The sequence below is a fragment of the Bos mutus genome, chromosome 12 (assembly GCF_027580195.1).
Source record: "Bos mutus isolate GX-2022 chromosome 12, NWIPB_WYAK_1.1, whole genome shotgun sequence".
In the NCBI taxonomy this organism is placed as follows: Eukaryota; Metazoa; Chordata; class Mammalia; order Artiodactyla; family Bovidae; genus Bos; species Bos mutus.
This window is the reverse complement of record NC_091628.1, coordinates 32,553,096-32,573,708: the sequence shown is the minus strand read 5'-3', so window position 1 is coordinate 32,573,708 and position 20,613 is coordinate 32,553,096. Positions and strand designations below refer to the sequence as shown.

Below are 20,613 nucleotides of genomic sequence, written 5' to 3'. Positions count from 1 at the left end.
AATTTGGGATTTGGGAAAGACAACGCCACTAAATAAAGACAAATACATGCACGGTGCATGCTGAATAAACATAGGCACGGATGGAACACAGGTTTATACTTGTGGGATGTGTTCTGGGAAAATCTCTTTGGGCGACAGGAGTAGTCAACTTTTGAGGAAAAGCAGTAAGACAGCGCCCACGGTGTACATTTCTATTTCGTAAATGCATTTTAAGGAGGAAAAAAAAAAAAACACACGAAACCCCACAGGCACAAATAGACCAACTTTAATAGATATTATTTTGTATTTATATAGCGCCTTCTTCAAGAACCTTAGATGCTTTACAGACATTGTATCTAATTAATCCCCACAACAACCCTGTGAGGTAGGTATTACTCCCATTTTACAAGATAGGGAGACTGAAGCACAGAGAGGTTAAGTGACTTGCCCAAGGTCACACAGTTAAATTCACTGAAGAGCCAGGACCTGAGCGCCTTAGCCTCCCGGCTCCCAGGTTAAATACCTCATGAGAGAAATCTTCAATGAAAAAGTAGCTTTAAAGAAAGTATCAAGAGTAGTATGTTATGGAAGTGAGGTCTTTCTACTGCCATCAAGGAAAGGAAAAAACTCTACACGGATGGTTAGAGGCGACGAGACCCATATATTACACACCCCCCCTTCTCCCTCTGCCTAGAGTCTCAGGGCTCCTGTCTCCAGCCAGCTTCTAAAGGTACCACTGCCAAGGCAGAAGCCATATGACTTAGAAGTGAGACTTCATTTAGAATACTTACTTTCAGTTACGATAATTCATAGAAATTCTTATTCCAAAACACAAAATACGGGACAGCCATCCCAACAAACATGTACACAGTTAGACGGCAATCAGCACCGTGTACAACTGAAACCCGCCGCTCCTTTCAGTTGGTCAGCCAACACACACCCTCATGTCGCTTTCTAGATGCGTCACTTTTCTTTCTCTGTCTGCATTTCTCCCCCCAGCCCTAAACCCTTCGAGTTTTTAAAGCATACTGCGTTTCTGAGAAGCTTCGAGACATTGCACGTAGATGCAGCTGCACTTAAGAGGACAAAGTGAATGGAGAACCATCATGCCATTGTCCTGCCCCTGACAGGTCGTCCTATTAAACAGGGTGTAGATGTGAACAGTGTGCGACTACCATGGAACTCAAGAAAAATGTGAGAACTTGCTTTCATAGAAAATTTAACCTTGGCTTTTACTTTACTGTACTTTTTTTTTTTAATGCAAAATGTAAAGTTTACAAACACAACACAGTATCCCAACGCTGTACCTTTATGCAAATGACTTCATCTATCTTTCTTCTACATGCCGCGGACCAGTGCAAGTTAAAGCTGGTTCAGTCCTCGTCTCTGGACTGAAAGCTGCAGACCTTCAGCTTTAAATTACAAGACGATTTGGCTGAAGCCCTCAAAGCAAAAAAAATGTATGCACCTCCAGAGCTCTGACCTTGCCCACATTCTTGGTTGATTCTCTTGAGCCACACTGGTAGATTGGGCAGGCCATGTAATTTGTACGAAACCATCCCAGCCAGGGGTAAGGCTTTAGAAACTGTTATCTGCAAAAGCAATCTGTCAGAAGACATCATCATTTTCTCCTGGCACATTTGTTTCAACAGTCCAATTAGCTAAGTGACCCTGTTAAAGATCTATTCATGGAACGAATAGGTGAAGTCATTTCCTGAGCTAAAAGATACAGATAATAAATGTTAATAATAGCAGCAGACAAAAACATTCTTCTTTGTTGCTTTTTTTTTTTCAGATTCAACAGTATTAGTAAAATAAGTTTAGAAAATTACAGCAATTAAAAAAAAAGATTACTGCCTTAAAAAGACTTGAATAAAGAACATCTAAGACCTGATTGCTATTATTTTGAATATATATTCAATTACTTTCTGCAAGTTACATTCGGCCACTGTCAGACAACTTACTGATGTATAGGAAAGTGTCAACTGCAATGGTTTACATACATCTTACATCACGCATGTCACTTCTTGAAACTCCCAACAGAATGAAGTCTTTACAAACACAGTTAAATTTCTAAACACTCTTCCAGTAAGATCTGTAAAGGTGGAAGGGGGGGAAAAGGCCTTGCTTTCAAAGTACTCCTGGTTGACCTCATTAATGCACTCCTCAAAAGGTCTGTCAGCTCCCCAGGAAGGCTGGGGTTGGGATGGTCACTTCTTTCCAGAATAAAGAACATCTGAAAATAAGGTAACTGCTGTGACATGAGTTTTCCAAACGTGACCTCAGCCTGAAACAGAGTACTGAAGAACCCTCAAGACTAGCACACCACTACCACACCAGGATTTCTTCCATCATTCCACAACAATAGGGAATTTTTTGATTATTTTTTTTTAATTTTACTGAAATTAAAGCTGAATAAAACTTACAACTAGGAACAAATATTTAGAGCCAGAGATATCAGTTCCTCCTGGAAAAAGAATAATTTACCTTCTCTCACTGCAATTTTTCTTAGGGTAACTTATGATTTAAAATAGTTTAAAAATTCACCTTAAAAATAGAAACAAACGAAAGGATTCATTAAACTGACAAAAACTAATAAAAATATGCTCAAATTTACCAACAGAATCATGGGCACTTCATACAATACTTAGACTCTACCAGTTTTAAGTAAAATAAATAAGGAAAAAAATTATAATTACAAAGCCAGTCTTTCCCCTTGGGGAAACAAAAAGCCACTTTTGACCAATTGTTCCCTAGATATACATATACTGTATATGATTATAAGCTTCTTCAGAGAAGCAAACGTTATTTGCCTTCCTGACACTGGATTCTAGTATGTGTTAAGTCTCTTTACATCAGGAAGGCGACTCCAAGTGTTGGGCCCAAAAAGCATTTCCGGTTTACGCTCGAAAAGACTACCCAGTGTTCTCTCTCTACGTGTCCAACCCAGGCACGCGCGTGTGCGGCGTGTTCAGCATCACCTCCTGCCATCGTCAGTATAACCTCGCACAGACTCCCGTTTTCTCTGCTGCACCCCCAAGGAGCTCAATCACTACCGGTGCAATGAAGGAAGAGAAAATGCATGTCGGTTACTGGAAGGCTGTTTTACAAGAGGAGCTGGTATCTCTGATTTCACTGCCTTGTGCAGAGTTGCACAGACAGCATGATACCTGAGCGAATCAATCAACTACCAGGATAGGAAGAGCGTGTTAACCCACGGTCTTTGCTTTATTGTGTGCAAAGTGTGCTGCTGCCCCCCTGAGCTCCCTGCAGTTCTCTTTTCTTGGAAAAATCGGTGCTTGATCCTTTCCCAAATAACCAGAGAAGAAATGAGGCAGAAAGTCTCTCTTCATCGCGGTTCCCTCAGTCCCGGGACTGATAGAAAAGGATGTAGCCAGACTCAGAGTTCTTCGAGATATCTGATGTTAACCCGTAGAATTCTTCAATAGCTTGTGCATCTATTTTCTGCAAGGGAAAAAAACAAACGTCAGTAGACTCTTTGGACTCCTGGAATCCAGTAAAAGCTTCAACCTTTCTTAGGATAATGTCTTTCATTTTCTCATTTGTAAAACAGCTCTGCACAATCAGAATGGCTTGGATGATGCCCAGTATTGGTGAGAACGTGGAACGCATGGAACTCTCATTCATAGCTGGGAGTGCAAAACGGCACCAGACACAGACAAAATGCTTTCATCATCTTCTAAGCCTGAACATACCCTGTGACCCAGCAACTCTATTCCTAGGCACAGGCCGAACTATAAGAAACAACGGATTGTCAACCATTTGGGATCTATGAACATGGCAATTTCATAAGGTCCAATCTAATATATACTCAAGAAAAAAATGAGTGCATATGATCAGTGAAAGACTTGTACGAGGGTAACCAAGGCAGTTTTATTTTAATAGTCATTAATGGACAAAAAGCCAAGTTTCTAACATGGTATATTTGTACAATGAAAAATTAGATAGCAATTTAAAAAAAGAACTACTACTGCAAGTAAGAAGAATGAACTGCATAAATACAAATGAGTGAAAAAAGACACCAAAGAAGTCATACTGGATGAGTCTATTTGTATTCAAACATAGACAAAATTAACCCCAGTAAAGATAATAAAATTAGAAATAGTGGGTTCCAGGGGATGGGGGAGGAAAGCTGTAGGTACTAAAGGGGAAAACGAATAAGAGAGCTTGTTGGGGTGGTGAAATACACTAGTTCTTGATCTAGATGGCAGTTATGTGTGTGCGCTCATGTGTGTGTGTTCACATGTAACAATTTAAACTGTTGCTTAAAATCTGCATACTTAACTGTGTCTTATAGCTCAATAAATTATTTTTTTCATAGTGTAAGTTCTTATTCTTAACTAGCTCTGTGGTTGAAAGATCTCACTTGTTTTATTCTAAACATTTTCAAGGCTACCTGACTGTTCCAGCAGCACTGGAACTGGGTATTAGGGACTGAGAAGTAGGAATTGATTACAACCTGAAGACCTGTCATATACAATGAGAAGCTGGAAGGAAAAAGTCACGAGCAAGATACACACATAACTTTGAAGGAAAACAAGAAATCAGGAAACTACTTACTTCTACAATGTCGTCATCAAACAACAACCAAAAATCATGACTCTTAACTATTGCAATATAATGGCCTCGATTGGGACCACTAAAACAAAGAGAAATAAAAGTTAACTTTATACAAAGTTTATTAGTATTACTCTTCTTGTCCTAAATTCCATGTTCTGTAAAGGAGAAAAACTGAAACAGATAAAAATGTTCCTTACTTATTCTTTCCCCCCAAGAGATCAAGCTACATTGATTTGAATTGTCATTCGATTTTAAAATAATTTGTACTCTGCTTTGAGAGATATAACCAGTATTCTATTTATATAAAGCTATGCTATTAAAATTCTTTGTTGCCTTTTAAAATTATTATTTTTAAAGTAAAGTTCAAATTTGATTCTGCAAGAGACTTAAATAAAATTTTCTAGCATTTTTGTGGGGCAGGAGAGGCCAGAACACACTGAATTATAACTATAGAACAATGTACATAGAATTATTTCTGAGTCTTAACCCTTGGCAATAGTTTTTCTTGAGGAAAAAGTCCACATGATGCTTGAAAAAGATATTGAAACCTTGGATCTGCAATCAAGCTCCAACTTCATAAACTTCTCTAAACAAATAACTTATTTTTAGTATTATTAGTGCTAGTTTTAATTCTTAGCAACATGTAATTATTATAATTGCCTCTGCCTTTCATTTTAAATAAATCTGGGATACAGAATCTAGAAAAATATAAAAATAAAGGTGGGGTTTTTTTGGTTTTTTTTTTTTTTGGCCATGCTGCATGGCCTGTGGGATCTTCATTCCCCAACCAGAGACTGAACTCGTGTCCCCCGCAGTGGAAGCGTAGAGTCCCAACCACCGGACCACCAGCCAATTCCCTAAAAGAAATTCTTTTTAAAGAACATATCAAAGATTTTTTTAACTTCTCCCAGTTATTTAAGTATGACTCACTAGAAAAGCTAATATAATTTTTAATTAAATTACAATTCTACCACAATTATTACATTATAGGCCTTGAAAAAATTTTCAACACAAATTATCCTTTATGGCTCTGAATACTATTTTAAAAGCAGCAACCTCAGATCTGAGAATAAGCTGCCTCCCAGTTTCTTTAGATCTTTGATCCCGTAGTTAAAATGAGTATCTTTGTTGAGAGAAAGATATGACGAGAGTACTTTTTCCCTGCAGAAGAAAACATCTCAAACTTAAAAAAAAAATCTTAATGCTAACATAAACCTCCAGTCTGATCATTACAGTAGAGTTCTGTAAGTTATCTGATACCGTTTTCCTCTGTTCAGATGTCATTACTTACTTTAGAAACAGAACGCTCCAAAAATGGAAAGGCAAGATTACTGCTGAGGATAAACGACAGGAAACGGGCTGACGCAGCCCACGGAGGTTAAAGACTGTAACAGGGTGGACCCCCCTCCCAGCTCTCTTGACATATTCTGAGCAGAAAGGTGGGAGGCAGGGACAGCTAACATTCTCATTATCTGGGATACAATACGCTGTTAGTACACGTTTCCAAACACCAGGGGAAATGGAGGAGTGTCTTGTTTTAAAATTATTACAAGAAGGGAATTTCTTGGTGGTCCAGTGGTTAGGACTTGCACTTCCACTGGCTGGGCCCTGGTTCAATCCCTGGTGAGGGAACTAAGATCCCACAAGCTGTACAGTACAGCCAAAGTATGTGTGTGTGTATATATATATATATATATAAAAAAATAAAATTAATACAGGAAATAGTAAACAGTCAATGAAGACTGTATGTTCTAAACATAAATGTTGATTATGCAATGCTCTTGTGGTCTGAGAATCTTTTTGAGCTATTTTATGAATTAAGGTCTGTAGATGAGATAGTACACTAAATTAGCTAATAGGAAACATACACACGGACTTGTAAAATCGGAAAACTTATCTTTGAAGGTTATCTCCAAAGCCTTCTAAAAGTGTTTTTCATTATTATCAATATGATGAACATATCCAACTAGTCTCAGATTTTGTAAAAATAAAGAATTTATTTTATAAAATCTCTTTAAGCAGCATCTTTTTTCTTTTTTTTAACCAACAACCAAGAAAAACAAAAAAGAAAACTAACAGGACTTAAAAGTTCTCAGAGTAATATTTAGATGGTGGTGGTGGTGGTTTAGTCACTAAGTCGTTTCTGACTCTTTGCAACCCCATGGACTGTAGCCCGCCAGGCTCCTCTGTCCATGGGATTCTCCAGGCCAGAATACTGGAATGGGTTGCCATCCCCTTCCCCAGGGGATCGTCCCAACCCAGGAATTGAACCCGAGACTCCTGCACTGCAGGCAGATTCTTTACCAGCTGAGCTACGAGGGAAGCCCCTATTTAGATAATAAGAACAAATATCAGATCCAAGCAATAATGCACTATTTAAACAGATAAAAGCTTTAAGGAGGAAATGGTAAAATGGATCTGAAATACTCATTCTGAAATAAACTCATCTCGGTCCTAGAGCACCGGGGGTACAGGATCTCTGGCAGGCCCGCCTCTGAGTGGCTCTGGGGTGTCCTGTGCACACTGCCCGCCCCTGAGCCTCCCGCCGGCACGGCCCACACCCGTTACCTTCCACAGTGAACCACGACGGCCACGAGGTCGTACATTCTGTCAGGATTGGTCGCATCGCCTGAAGTGTTAAACAGACGAAGTTCTAAAGGAAAAACCACCCGGTAAGAAAGTTTTGTGTATCGATGAAGTTGATCCATATACTTAAATCTTTTCAGATGCAGAGCTAGAATCATGGGCAGCTTTTTCACTTTCATCCTGTCAGAATAAACATGAAGACAGAATCTCGTAACAGACATTCACCATGTACTTAAAAGAACTATCAAACTGCAGGATCCAATTAACCGTTGACAGTTTTATTAGCCCAGCACTGCCCACTTCCGCGTTATTTCTACCTGTGCCTTTTTTAAGCTTTTTATTTTGTGTTGGGGTAGAACTGATTAATAATGCTGTGATGGTCTGAGGTGAACAGCGATCTCCTGTGACTCTTATATCAGCAGAGCAATATTCTGACAGTCTTAAGACGGCCCCGTCCCTCATCATCTCCAAACCACATAATGCAACGTGGAACTCCGTGTGGCTCCCAGACAGAGGTCTAGCTGGTTATTTTAAGAACTCTGAACTCCTGAAATAGAGGTCCCTTATGACAAGGCAGACTGCAGGCGATTCCTGCGTCTGGTAGAGGAAAAACCGGTTCCTAAACGCTGCTGAGCAGAGATTGAAATATATTTGTTCTACTCATCTATATAAGTCAGGAACAGACTGGGAACAGGAGAGAGAGAGAGAGAGAAGTGCAATGAAGACCAGCCACTCAGGCTGTTTCACAGACAGGATACAGCTCCTTACTGCGTGGATCCCAGAAAGGCAATAAAATAACCTGGAAACACAGGAATGAGGTTTCTACCTGTGAAGTCCAGGCCTCCTCATCCTCAACAATCCTGAAGACCCCCTCCATGCCATCTCCACTCCCCTATGTCACCGCATGGCAGCCTCTTCTTAAAAAAATTCTCCGCCAACGCTTTCCCGTCCAACAGAAACAGCTGTTCTCCTCCGTCCTCCATCAGCACTTTACAGACTCACTCTGTTTTGGTACAGTTTGCTACACTACAAAATACAGAGATGGTCGTGGTCTCTCTCTCTGTCTAGGGTCTGGACTCCGGGCAGACAGACACCATCTCTTTCATCGCATTTCTCCACCCCTAGTAACATGCCTGGCACAAGCAGGTACCTGACAAACAGTGCGGAACTGAATTCTGTACGTGTTCAGGGAAGCAAAACACTTTTCATATTTTAAAAAAAATTTACTAAGCCACTGCCTCTAATAAAGTGAAAAAAAAATTATAGCCTTATTCGAAACCTGCATTCTGCATTCTACAGATCTTAAGTGTGGAGGAGCAGCTGATTATCCCAGAAATATTTATTAACCTGGCCAGTGGAAAACATCAGTGAAAATAAATGTAAAAACCTAATCTTTCCTGGAAAACCAGCCAGCCACAGGAACCAACAGTCTTTATGCCCTTTTCCTCAATAATTCCATTTCTAGAAATTAAATATATAACCTCAAATACAATATCCCTGAGCCCTCACTGAGACTGAGAAATAGGGATATTCATAATCTCAAAATACCTCCACACAAAATGCATACGAGTAACAAACTAGGGAGAAAGCACAGCTTAACACTGGGCGACAGCACCTCAGTCAAGTGACCAGAGAGAACGGGAGGAGTCACGGGACCTACAGAGCAGGCCCCAGACCGTCCTGGGAAAGGCTGGCTGTGGGGCTGACCCTCAGCTGGCATCTGGGAACCTGATCTGGGGGTGCTCCCGCTGTTCCCTAGCTGGTAAGCGGTTCTCGATGTGCCTGAACTTATGGTACAGATCATATGGTTTATGCTGAGCTCTTGCTTCCCTTCCAGGAGCCTGGAGTTTTGGTACAGGCCTGATGGCTTGGCGGGTGAAGAATCCGCCTGCGATGCATTAGACATAAGAGACTCAGGCTTGATCCCTGGGTCAGGAAGATCCCCTGGAGGAGGAGATGGCAACCCACTCCAGGATTCTTGCCTGGAGAACCCCATAGACAGAGGAGCCTGGCGGACTGTGGTCCGTGGGGCCGCAAAGAATCGGACACTGAGTGAGTGAGCGTGTATGCACACACACAGGCAGGGAATGCCTAGGTGACCTGCCCCCAGTAAATCTCGGGCACCACGCTGAGTCTGTGATGAGCTTCTCTGGGAGACAATGCTGCCACATTCGATGCTGGAGAAACAAGTGTGTCCAAGTGACTCCACGGGGACAGGACACCTGGCTTCCCCTTTGCTGATCGGACCTGTCACTGTTCCTGTGACAAACCTTGGCTGTGAGCAGGACTATAGACGCTGAATCCTGTGAGTCCTTCTAGGGAAGCATCAAATCCAGGAGTGGTCGTGGGGCCCCGACACATGACACGCATCAAAATCGTGTATTTAAAAAGAACACAGCCTCACCTCTGTGTGATTCCTGCCCAGAATACATAATCTGAACCTCATCACATGAAAACATTAGATGGACCCAAAGAAGGACATTCTGTAAAGTAACTAACCTGTAATTTTTAAGTGTCAAGAGAGTGAAAGTCAAGCAAAGACTAATAAGGAACTGCTCCCGATGTAGAAAGATGACAGAGACACGAATGCTAAATGCAACGTGTGCTTCTGGACTGGACCCTTTTTTTCTACAAAGGACATTACTGGGACATCTGGTGATGCTAAAGGAAGGTCTATGACAACAGTAACACGTCAGTGCTGCTGTCCTGACGTGGCCGGACATGGTACAGGGGAAACGTCTCCGCTGGCAGGACACTGCTACCAAAGCCTCAGAATTGTGGGACATCACAGCAGGGACCCACTCTCAAATGGTTAAGGGTGAAAAAGCATTCTTGGTATATTGCTCACAAGACTTTTGAGGCTGCTTCAAAATAAAAAAGTAAAATAATCAGGGTGATGAGGAGTCCCTTTTCTGATACCAGAATACGGTCTTCATGGTAACACACTGAGAAAAGGCATGAATCCTAGGAGGAACAGTGGAGATTGGAGTGGGCGTGAGGAAAGCACTTTCCCCCTCTTCTTTCCTCACCAAGAGAAAGCTTACACAACGAGGAGAGCTTCAAAGCAGAACCCTCTCACTGTGTTGGTTTATGGTGATTAAACACTCACCAAGTGTGGACAGTCAAGGCAGCACAGAGTTGAGCACTGTTTGCCTGGTAACCACCTAATGTGTTTGTCTAGTAATTACCTAATGAGTCTTAACGGTTGGTGATAAAACGAAGGATGATTACTCAATGTAAACTGCCAGAGATCACTTTTGGTTAGAACATCCATGGCCAAAGAATCACTATGAATTTCAGAAAACACTAAATTACCGTTTGTGTGCTTCCTGTTTGCTGCGACATTCTTCACAGTAATATTTGTATTCACTGCATAGAGTTTCTGTGTTGCTAAAACCCCTGTTGTAAAATTCAAAATAAATTAGTTTTGCCTATACCAGAAAATGATGTATTCATTTAAAGATATTCTAAAAACCAAAGATAATCATTAACTGTCAAAATAAATAATTCCATGCTTACCTTAAGCAGTGAGTAATTGATGTGTTTTGTTCCACGTCAACAGAAAGGTCTAAAAAATCTTCATCTTTGCTGCTTATCTGTAAAAATAGGAGAATTAATTACCGTTGATTTCTTTAGATATCAGGAAATTACTGCTTCAAAATGATAGAATTAAATGTGGGTTATTATCAGTATTATTAAATACATAAAGAACCTTTTCCCCCAAGTTGAAAAGATACTACTTGAGTCATGCAAGTTTACAAAAGGACGCTGAATCAACACCTTTCATTATATTTAGAGGAAAATACCAAAGTGCACCTACAGCTGCTCTCCTTACTGGCAAAGGCTGGTGTGATGTGAAATCCTATCACTTCCCCGAATCCTGGTATGGGGGGTGGTTTAGTCACTCAGTCGTGGCCCACTCTTTCAACCCCATGGACTGTAGCCCGCCAGGCTCCTGTGTCCATGGTGTAAAGCATAAAACAAACTATGCCATATACAGTAATTCTTAAAAGAACACAGGACAAGGCTGAATGAGAATGGCTGGTAAAGGACATGATCTCTGTATTGTTTAATTATTTAAGAAAAAAACTACCATTTAAGAAAAAATGTTAGTCCAACATGCCAAATGAGCCTTCACTTATGACCTTCTTTCATTTACCCTCTGAATTTAACCATGTTCTGTTTGAACTATGAATAAATCATCTGTCATGATCTAAAGTTACTACTGATTCAGTGAACTGGAGTAGGACACATCCCTCATGCTGGCTGCCTCCCTCGACAGGATGCAACAGGAGGGACGTCAGACTCGTGCCCGGGACCCCTCACCACCACACGACTCTACACGCACAGATGGTCTGTGATGACTTTCTCGATACGACACCAAAAGCATTTAAAGAATATCAAAAGCATTTCCATGAAGGAAAACAAACAAACAAACTGGACTTTATTAAAATTTAAAATTAAAACATTAAAAACTTCTGATCTGCCAAAGGCATGGTTCAGAGAAAGTAAAGATGAGCCACAGGCTGGGAGAAATCCTTGCAAATGACACAGCTGACAAAGGCCTGGTATCTAAAACCTCAACAACTAGAAAACAAACAACCTGATTTGAAAAATGGGCCAAAGACTAGTACTAATACCTCAGCAAAGAAGATATATAGATGGCAAACGGGTGCATGTAAAGATGTTCCACATTATATGCCATCAGAGAAATGCAAATTAAAACAAGACAACACTACACACCTATTAGAACAGCCAAAATCCAAAACACCGACATCAGCATGTGCTGACCAGGACGTGGAGCAGCAGGAACTCTCCCTCATTGCTGGTGGGAATGTGAATGTAGTTCCTTCCAAAACTAAACGTACTCTTCCTACCACACGATCTAGCAACTGCGCCCCTGACCACTAACTGAGGCACTGAAAACACATCCACACAAAATCCTGCACATGCCTGTTGAGAGCAGCTTTATTCATAATTACCAAAACAAGCAACCGAGATGTCCTTCAGTAGGTGAATGGATAAACTCTGGTACATCCAGACAATAAAATGTAATTCAGCAATAAAAAAATGAGCTATCAAGCTGTGAAAAGACGGGCGGGAACCTTAAATACCTACTGCTGAGTGCAAGAAGCCAATCTGAAAAGGCCACGTGCTCTACGATTCCAACCCCGTGGCATCTGGAAAGGGCAAACTATGGAGGCAGTAAAATGACCAGCGGCCGATAGGGGCTGGGGCGGGGGGAGGCACAAATACACGGGGCACAGAGGGCCGTCAGAGCAGCGAGACTACTCTGTACGACACTGCAGTCACAACACAGCCCTCCTGTTCAACATGAAGTCTCAGCACAGTTCACACCGCAGCGAGTGTTCCTCTGCCGGCTCAGGGTTCAGTCAACAAGAGACAGCTGAGAGGCTCGTCGGTCACAGGCACCACAACTCTCAAGCTCACTCTCACATTCATCTTCAAAGAACTTTTAACACGATGGGTTAGATGTGTTCTATACGACATTTGATGATATACTTACAGTTTCACAAGTAAGACACCTGGTTTCATTAGTCAGTGTTCCCTGAAAGATCTCATGAACCCATGTTGGGTCTGGTGTGCTGTTATTTTCACTGTCGATGTTACCGTTAGGCAAACGACCATTTTGTTTCTCCTGCTTTCTCTCTTCTTGTAAAATATCAGCAATGGTATTTAGTAGGTAATTTAGGAATTCGTGGGCATCTTGCTGCATGTAGTTGTCAAAGAGCTCTAAAAATAATGATACATAGAGAATTATTTCAGAATGAATAACTTCATTAAAAAAACTAAATTAAAAAAAGTATATCTAGTATTCTATCAGAATTACATAAAATGTTTGGGACTGTTAGTAATGAACAAGAAACACGTACCTTTCACATATACAAATTATGACTCAAATGTGGGGAAAATAAAGTTATGATGAATAAAAGTCTTCTGCTGCTGCTGCTAAGTCACTTCAGTCGTGTCTGACTCTGTGCTACCCCATAGACAGCAGCCCACCAGGCTTCCCCATCCCTGGGATTCTCCAGGCATGAGTACTGGAGTGGGGTGCCATTGCCTTCTCCAATGCATGAAAGTGAAAAGTGAAAGCAAAGTCGCTCAGTCGTGTCCGACTCTGTGCAACCCCATGGACCGCTGCCTACCAGGCTCCTCCGTCCATGGGATTTTCCAGGCAAGAGTACTGGAGTGGGGTGCCATTGCCTTCTCCAAAAATCTTCTAAAAAATACTAATTGATCAAAAAAGAGAAAACCTATCCTCATACATAATGTATTGAGGTGGTAAGAATCAACTGCTTTTTATTAGTTCACTTAATCTATTGTCCCGTAAATACTACAAAAAGGCAAAATGGTTGTCTGCGGAGGCCTTACAAATAGCTGTGAAAAGAAGAGAAGTGAAAGGCAAAGAAGAAAAGGAAAGATATACCCATTTGAATGCAGAGTTCCAAAGAAGAGCAAGGAGAGATAAGAAAGCCTTCCTCAGTGATGAATGCAAAGAAATAGAGGAAAATAATAGAATGGGAAAGACTAGAAATCTCTTCAAGAAAATTAGAGAAACCAAGGGAACATTTCATGCAAAGATGGGCTCAATAAAGGACAGAAATGATATAGACCTAACAGAAGCAGAAGATATTAAGAAGAGGTGGCAAGAATACACAGAAGAACTATACAAAAAAGATCTTCACAACCCAGATAATCACGATGGTATGATCACTCACCTACAGCCAGACATCCTGGAGTGTGAAGTCAAGTGGGTCTTAGGAAGCATCATTATGAACAAAGCTAGTGGAGGTGATGGAATTCCAGTTGAGCTATTTCAAATCCTAAAAGATGATGTTGTGAAAGTGCTGCACTCAATATGCCAGCAAATTTGGAAAACAGCAGTGGCCACGGGACTGGAAAAGGTCAGTTTCCATTCCAATCCCAAAGAAAGGCAATGCCAAATAATGCTCAAACTACTGCACAATTGCACTCATCTCACACACTAGTAAAGTAATGCTCAAAATTCTCCAAGCCAGGCTTCAGCAATATGTGAAATGTGAACTTCCAGATGTTCAAGCTGGATTTAGAAAAGGCAGAGGAACCAGAGGTCAAATTGCCAACATCTGCTGGATCATGGAAAAAGCAAGAGAGTTCCAGAAAAACATCTATTTCTGCTTTCTTGACTATGCCAAAGCCTTTGACTGTGTGGATCACAATAAACTGTGGACAATTTTGAAAGACACGGGAATACCAGACCACCTGAGGAATCTATATGCAGGTCAGGAAGCAACAGTCAGAACTGGACATGGGACAACAGACTGGTTTCAAATCGGGAAAGGAGTACGTCAAGGCTGTATACTGTCACCCTGCTTATTTAACTTATATGCAGAGTACATCATGAGAAATGCTGGGCTGGATGAACTACAAGCTGGAATCAAGATTGCCGGGAGAAATATCAATAACCTCAGATATGCAGATGACACCACCCTTATGGCAGAAAATGAAGACGATCTAAAGAGCCTCTTGATGAAAGTGAAAGAGGAGAGTGAAAAAGTTGGCTTAAAACTCAACATTCAGAAAACTGAGATCACGGCATCCGGTCCCATCACTTCATGGCAAATAGATGGGGAAACAATGGAAACAGTGACAGACTTTATTTTTAGGGGCTTCAAAATTACTGCAGATGGTGACTGCAGCCATGAAATTAGAAGATGCTTACTCCTTGGAAGAAAAGATATGATCAACCTAGACAGCATATTAAAACGCAGAGACATTACTTTGCCAACAAAGGTCCATCTAGTCAAGGCTATGGTTTTTCCAGTACTCATGTATGGATTTGAGAGTCGGACTATAAAGAAAGCTGAGTGCTGAGGAATTGATGCTCTTGAACTATGTTGTTGGAGAAGACTCTTGAGAGTCCCTTGGACTGCAAGGAGATCAAACCAGTCCATCCTAAAGGAAATCAGTCCTGAATAGTCATTGGAAGAACTGATGCTGAAGCTGAAACTCCAATACTTTGGCCACTTGATGCGAAGAACTGACTCATTGGAAAAGACCCTGATGCTGGGAAAGAATGAGGGCAGGAGGAGAAAGGGGATGACAGAGGACGAAATGGTTGGATGGCATCACCGACTCAATGGACATGAGTTTGAGCAAGCTCTAGGAGTTGCTGATGGACAGGGAGGCCTGGCGTGCTGCAGTCCATGGGGTCACAGAGTCAGACACAACTGAGCAATAGGACTGAACTGATAAATACTACAACAGGGAAAGTTTTAAAGCGGAAAGTGGACCTTGTGGCAGTGCCAGGGCAAATGTATACGAATCACAGAGGAAGCCTTGAACATGATAAATCACTGGGCCACACAGCCCCGTGTACACGCTCTGCCAGAGTCAGGTGAGGCCTGGAACCTGCACTTCTCCAAGCTCCTCCAGGTGATTCTGCTGTGCAGTCAGGTTTAGGGAACAAAGGCATCATGGAAAATATATTTAATCCAGAGAATCTCTAAGGGCCCTTCCAAAGACCTGTAACTCCGTGGAACGTCCCCCGTAGCTACTCAAATGAGTCCTGTCATGGAAACACTAAGCACTTGACCTGTGCTCACATGATGTACCCTGAGCCTGGAGAGGAAGACCTTCCAGGGCAGGGCCTCATGACATCTTCCTAACAACCCCGTGACACCGCTATTAGCAGTATTTAACAAGTGAGGAAATGGAAGAGAGTGGTAAAGACACTGACAGGAATCGGCAGGACCAGGACTCAAGGCAGGCCGTTTGGCCCCACCCAGGGGACTCGGGCAGCCAGGCCACCTGGCCACACAGGCATCTGTACCCAGCCAACAAGATGCACTCAGACCACCACCCCACCAGGAAGTTTCACCTCCAGAGCTTATATAAGTTCAGGAAGTTTACAGTTTACATTTTCAAAATGATAGAATAGAAACCGATTAGAAAATCGAGGGAAAGCCTCCCTAAGACACAAGGAATTTAAAAATTACATTTTAGAAGGGCTGCAGATATGACCACATAAGACTAAGTTCTACACATTAGAAATCATTTAAAAATTTTAAGATGGTGAAACCTGAAAGGTATGAACATCTTCAACATAAAAAGAATTTATACAAAAGACAAAGTCAGCAAAAGACTTGAAATCAACAACTTATAGAAACAAAATTTTAAAGGTTAAATAAAATACATGAAAAAACATTCAACCCCATGGTAAACCAAAGAGGTCATTTGGCATTTCTTGAATAAATGAATGAACAGACCACAGGCCCTGAAACAGTGAAGGTGACATAAGAAGAATAGACTTGACCCCCAACAGCAATGTGAATGCTGCACATTGCTACAAGCCAGCTGTTCTGACTTCAAGCCACCTTAGGAGAGGTGGCCCTCTGCACAGGTGAAAACCCACGTAAAACCATAGTCGGCCCCTTGTATGTGAGGACCCTCCGTACCTGGTCACGCACCTGTGGATTTGAGCTGCCACAGACGATGCAGGGCTCTAGTATTGACTACTGAAAAAATCCTCGTACAAGTGGACCCGTGTAATATAAACCCATGCTGTCCAAACGTCAACTGTACATGAGCTTTCTACCAGGACAAAATTTTTTAAGTGTCCCACCAACACAGACAAAAAAAACAACAACTCTCCAAGAAGACCTGAATCACTCTCATTCTAACAGAGTTGTACTTGGCTTTCTCACCACAGCAGATACTCGACACATCTGGAATTTAAGACAGTAAGTAGGTTTAGCTTTGAATCAGGGAAATATTTTAAAAAGTGCTTTTGTGAGCAATTAATCTATTTGTATATGGAGAAAATGAACAAAACTTTTAACATGGTTATTAGATTAATAAAGAGTAACCTATAATTATATTATTCCAGCATCTTCATATGTTTTAGGAAATTCAGTATGACCCATGCTTTTCTTGATTCATGTGACAATGAACAGTTCAACTGAGTTAAGGGCAGGACTCCCCATTAATAACCAACCTTAGAAACTTCTCAAATTATATGTCTATGGGCATCATTATATTCGAGAGATAACAAATGAAACTAAAAATAACACCCAATTTTCTTTCTACAGTGACTGAAATGCCTAATTCCAAGCAAATAAGCAAAAGAATTCCACACGTTTCTCAAGTCCATCCGAGCTTCCCGAGGCGGTTCACCACCCTGGACAGACGCTGGGCTCAGACGTCAGGGAGGACACGGGCCTGACAGGTCACCGTAACATCCCTGAGTGCCAGTGACATTAAGGCAACTGAGGAAGTAGTGACTAATGATGAGCTTGCTAGGGAAATCAAATGAAAACTATTTGAAGAGAGAAAAGGGAAGTGGGGGTGTAGCCAGTAACTATTTTTAAAAGGGTGGGGTGGGGTAGGGGGTGGAGTTAAAACCATATTATCTAAGCCAGAAAGTTTCATTTATTGTGTTGGCGCTTTCCTTTGCCTGGGGTATGTCTTTTAGCATCAGTTTTTGTTTTGTTTTTTTTTCATGGCTAAAGTGGGGGAAATATAATGGCCTTTCATCAGGTTATTGTAAGGATCAAATGAGTTAATATGCATAAAAAGCATTACCAAAAAAAAAACAAATGAACAGTAATTGGAAAAAAAAATCAACAAAAAAACTGCAGAAGACCCCACAACTTTTCTTTTTTCAATATTTGGGTGCACCAGGTCTTAGCTGTAGCATGCAGGATCTAGTTCCCTGATCAGGGATCAAACCCAGCCACCCCCAACCCACCCACCCCGGCCCGCACTGGGAGCCTGGAGTCTTAGCCACTGGACCACCGGGGAAGTGGCCCCCAACAACTTTCCTTGATCAAAGAGCCAAGTAGGCAAAAAAAGAGAAATGACGATTTCTCATATCCGGGCATACAGAATTTAATCTCTGTACAGCACACTTCAGACGGCAGCCACACCTCACAGGAACCCAAGTGACTGTGTCCTCACTGAGCCGGCTGGCGCTGCCTTCCAGGCAGGAACACCGCCTTTGGCTTCTCAGAAGCCGCTGCACCATCAGGCGTGAGGACGCCCAGCCAACGCTTGCTGCACCCGACCGTCCTATTACCTCAGCAGCAGGTTGAGAAGCAGAAGAGTTATTTACCATTTTCTTTCCGCAATCTTGTTATGAACTTCTTAGGAGGTATGACTCCAACCTTCTTCTTCTGGGTGGCGATGCTGTGGAAGAGGTCTGCTAAGCACGTGAGAAGGCTCTCCTTCTTCCGGGGCTGACTCTTATACGCGAGAACTTTTTCCCGAAATGGACGACAGAAGTAAAGTGCCTGAAGAACTGAATTGCAGTAGCAGGTATTCCCAAACTAGGATAGAAAAAGAAGAAAAAAAATTATTTTTTGGTTAAAATTGGGGGTAAAACAATTTCCAGAGAAAGAATTTCCAAGCCTAGAGTTGTTGAGAGAAGAGCAAGAGCAAGATAGCGAATATTTATGATCCTCATAAATCAAAAGGTACCCGAGGGTAGAACTGTGGTGTTGGAGAAGATGCCTGAGAGTGCCTGGACTGCAAGGAGATCCACCCAGTCCATCCTAAAGGAGATCAGTCCTGAATATGCATTGGAAGAACTGATGCTGAGGCTGAAGCTCCAATACTTTGGCCACCTGATGCGAAGACTCATTTGAAAAGACCCTGATGCTGGGAAAGATTGAAGGCAGCCGGAGAAGGGGACGACAGAGGATGAGATGGCTGGATGGCATCACCGGCTCAATGGACGTGAGTTTGAGTGAACTCTGGGAGTTGGCGATGGACAGGGAGGCCTGGCATGCTGCAGTCCATGGGGTCACAAAGAGTTGGACACGACTGAGCGACTGAACTGAACTGAGGGTAAAAATAATTGTCCTGACTGCAAATTAGAGATTTTAACATTAAATGGATGCTCTTGACATCAGTTTCAGGTTAAAATGGAAGAAAGATACATGCGATAAATTTGGCCTTTATGACCACTGAGTTAAAGAACTACAGTTTAAATAGTGAAATTAGATAAGGTTTAGGATTCTGGAGTGGAGAAGGAAATGGCAACGCACTCCAGTGTTCTTGCCTGGAGAATCCCAGGGATAGGGGAGCCTGGTGGCCTTCCGTCTCTGGGGTCGCACAGAGTCGGACACGACTGAAGCGACTTAGCAGCAGCAGCAGCAGGATTCTGGAGAATTTTTTTCTTTTCCAATTCTCACTGTTTTGATAGTATCGGTTGTATAAGAACTATTTTCTATACTGTACATTTAAAAATATAACTCTCAAAAATTCTTTTATAAAAACATAATAGTGAAGTTTACTATCAAGTTCTTCAGGGCCATCCAAAAAATAAAAACAGAAAATAAGAAAAAAACAGGATACTCTGAAGTATTAGATGAAAGAATCAACAGTGTGACAGCCTAACCACTGACATGCTGAAATGCCAGGTCACTGGCATTTTGTGCTCAATCCATCAGGAGGACGTGGACTCGCTCTGGAGTTGAATCCTGAATGTCTGCGCCACCTCTCACTGGCCGTGTGGCCTGGAGCAGGCGACCATGACTCACTCAGCTTCAATTTCCTTCTTTTTTTTTTTTGGCCTTGCCCCAAGGCACGTGGGATCTTAGTTCCCCGACTAGGGATCAAACCTGCACCCTTGCATTGGAGACACAAAGTCTTAACCACTAGACGCCAGGGAGGCACGAGTTTCCTTCTATTTAATGACAAGGGAGGAAACAGTCTTACTTTACAAACAGAAGAACACAGAGCTTGACAAATATTTTCTGCCTTCCTTCTTCGTTCCCGTGAATAGACAATGACGTGAAAAGCAGGCTAATAAAACACCTGGAAGTCACTCAGGGAGGATCCAAGGAGTACACAAGGACCGAGGACAGTTCTCAGAGCACTGTCCCAGGGTAAGGTCCTGCACGCGAAACTCTAACAGGCTACCTGCAGAGGAGTGCTGAAGAATGCAACCTTCAACTATGTCCACAAACACATGCACACGTCCGCTGATATTTTAAAATTAGGAAGGCTAAATCAAAAGCTAATATAAATGATTATTTATAGAGAGAAGGAAAAGAGGAGAGAGCAATGAAAGTGAGACTGCTGTGCATGTACATGGTTATAAGAAGTTTCTTTTGCACCCATATTTTTAAGAAAAGATTTATTTGGCTGCCCTGGGTCTCAACTGAGGAACACAGGATCTTTAGTTACAGCATGCAGACTTTTAGGTGCAGCATGTGAGATCTAATTCCCCAACCAGGGATCGAACCTGGGCCCTCTGCATTGGGAGCTCAGAATCTTAGCCGCTGGACCACCAGGAAAGTCCCTGTATCCATATTTTTAAAAAATTAAATTAAAACAGGAAGAAAAAATAAATTCCTAAAATCAAAAATAAACAGAAATAAACCTAAATGTCTATCAAATTGATGGCAGAATTACTTAAAGAATGACTTCAAAGCACAGGATGGGTTTTTACTATCAACGCCT

The 20,613-nt window shown here is 41.8% G+C and overlaps 1 protein-coding gene across 1 annotated transcript in view; it reads right to left on the bottom strand.

Annotated features, from left to right (window-relative positions):
- Window positions 1-249: 249 nt before the first annotated feature.
- USP12 (ubiquitin specific peptidase 12) overlaps window positions 250-20,613 on the bottom strand; it is a 59,957-nt gene continuing 39,593 nt past the window's right edge. The window contains exons 3-9 of the mRNA XM_070380494.1: window positions 18,260-18,473; window positions 12,674-12,900; window positions 10,666-10,742; window positions 10,462-10,545; window positions 7,129-7,326; window positions 4,561-4,639; window positions 250-3,444 (exon numbers count right to left, since the gene is read on the bottom strand). Of these exons, the coding sequence (XP_070236595.1) occupies window positions 3,343-3,444; window positions 4,561-4,639; window positions 7,129-7,326; window positions 10,462-10,545; window positions 10,666-10,742; window positions 12,674-12,900; window positions 18,260-18,473 (981 nt within the window). The 3' untranslated portion in view covers window positions 250-3,342. The remainder of the gene's footprint in view (window positions 3,445-4,560; window positions 4,640-7,128; window positions 7,327-10,461; window positions 10,546-10,665; window positions 10,743-12,673; window positions 12,901-18,259; window positions 18,474-20,613) is intronic.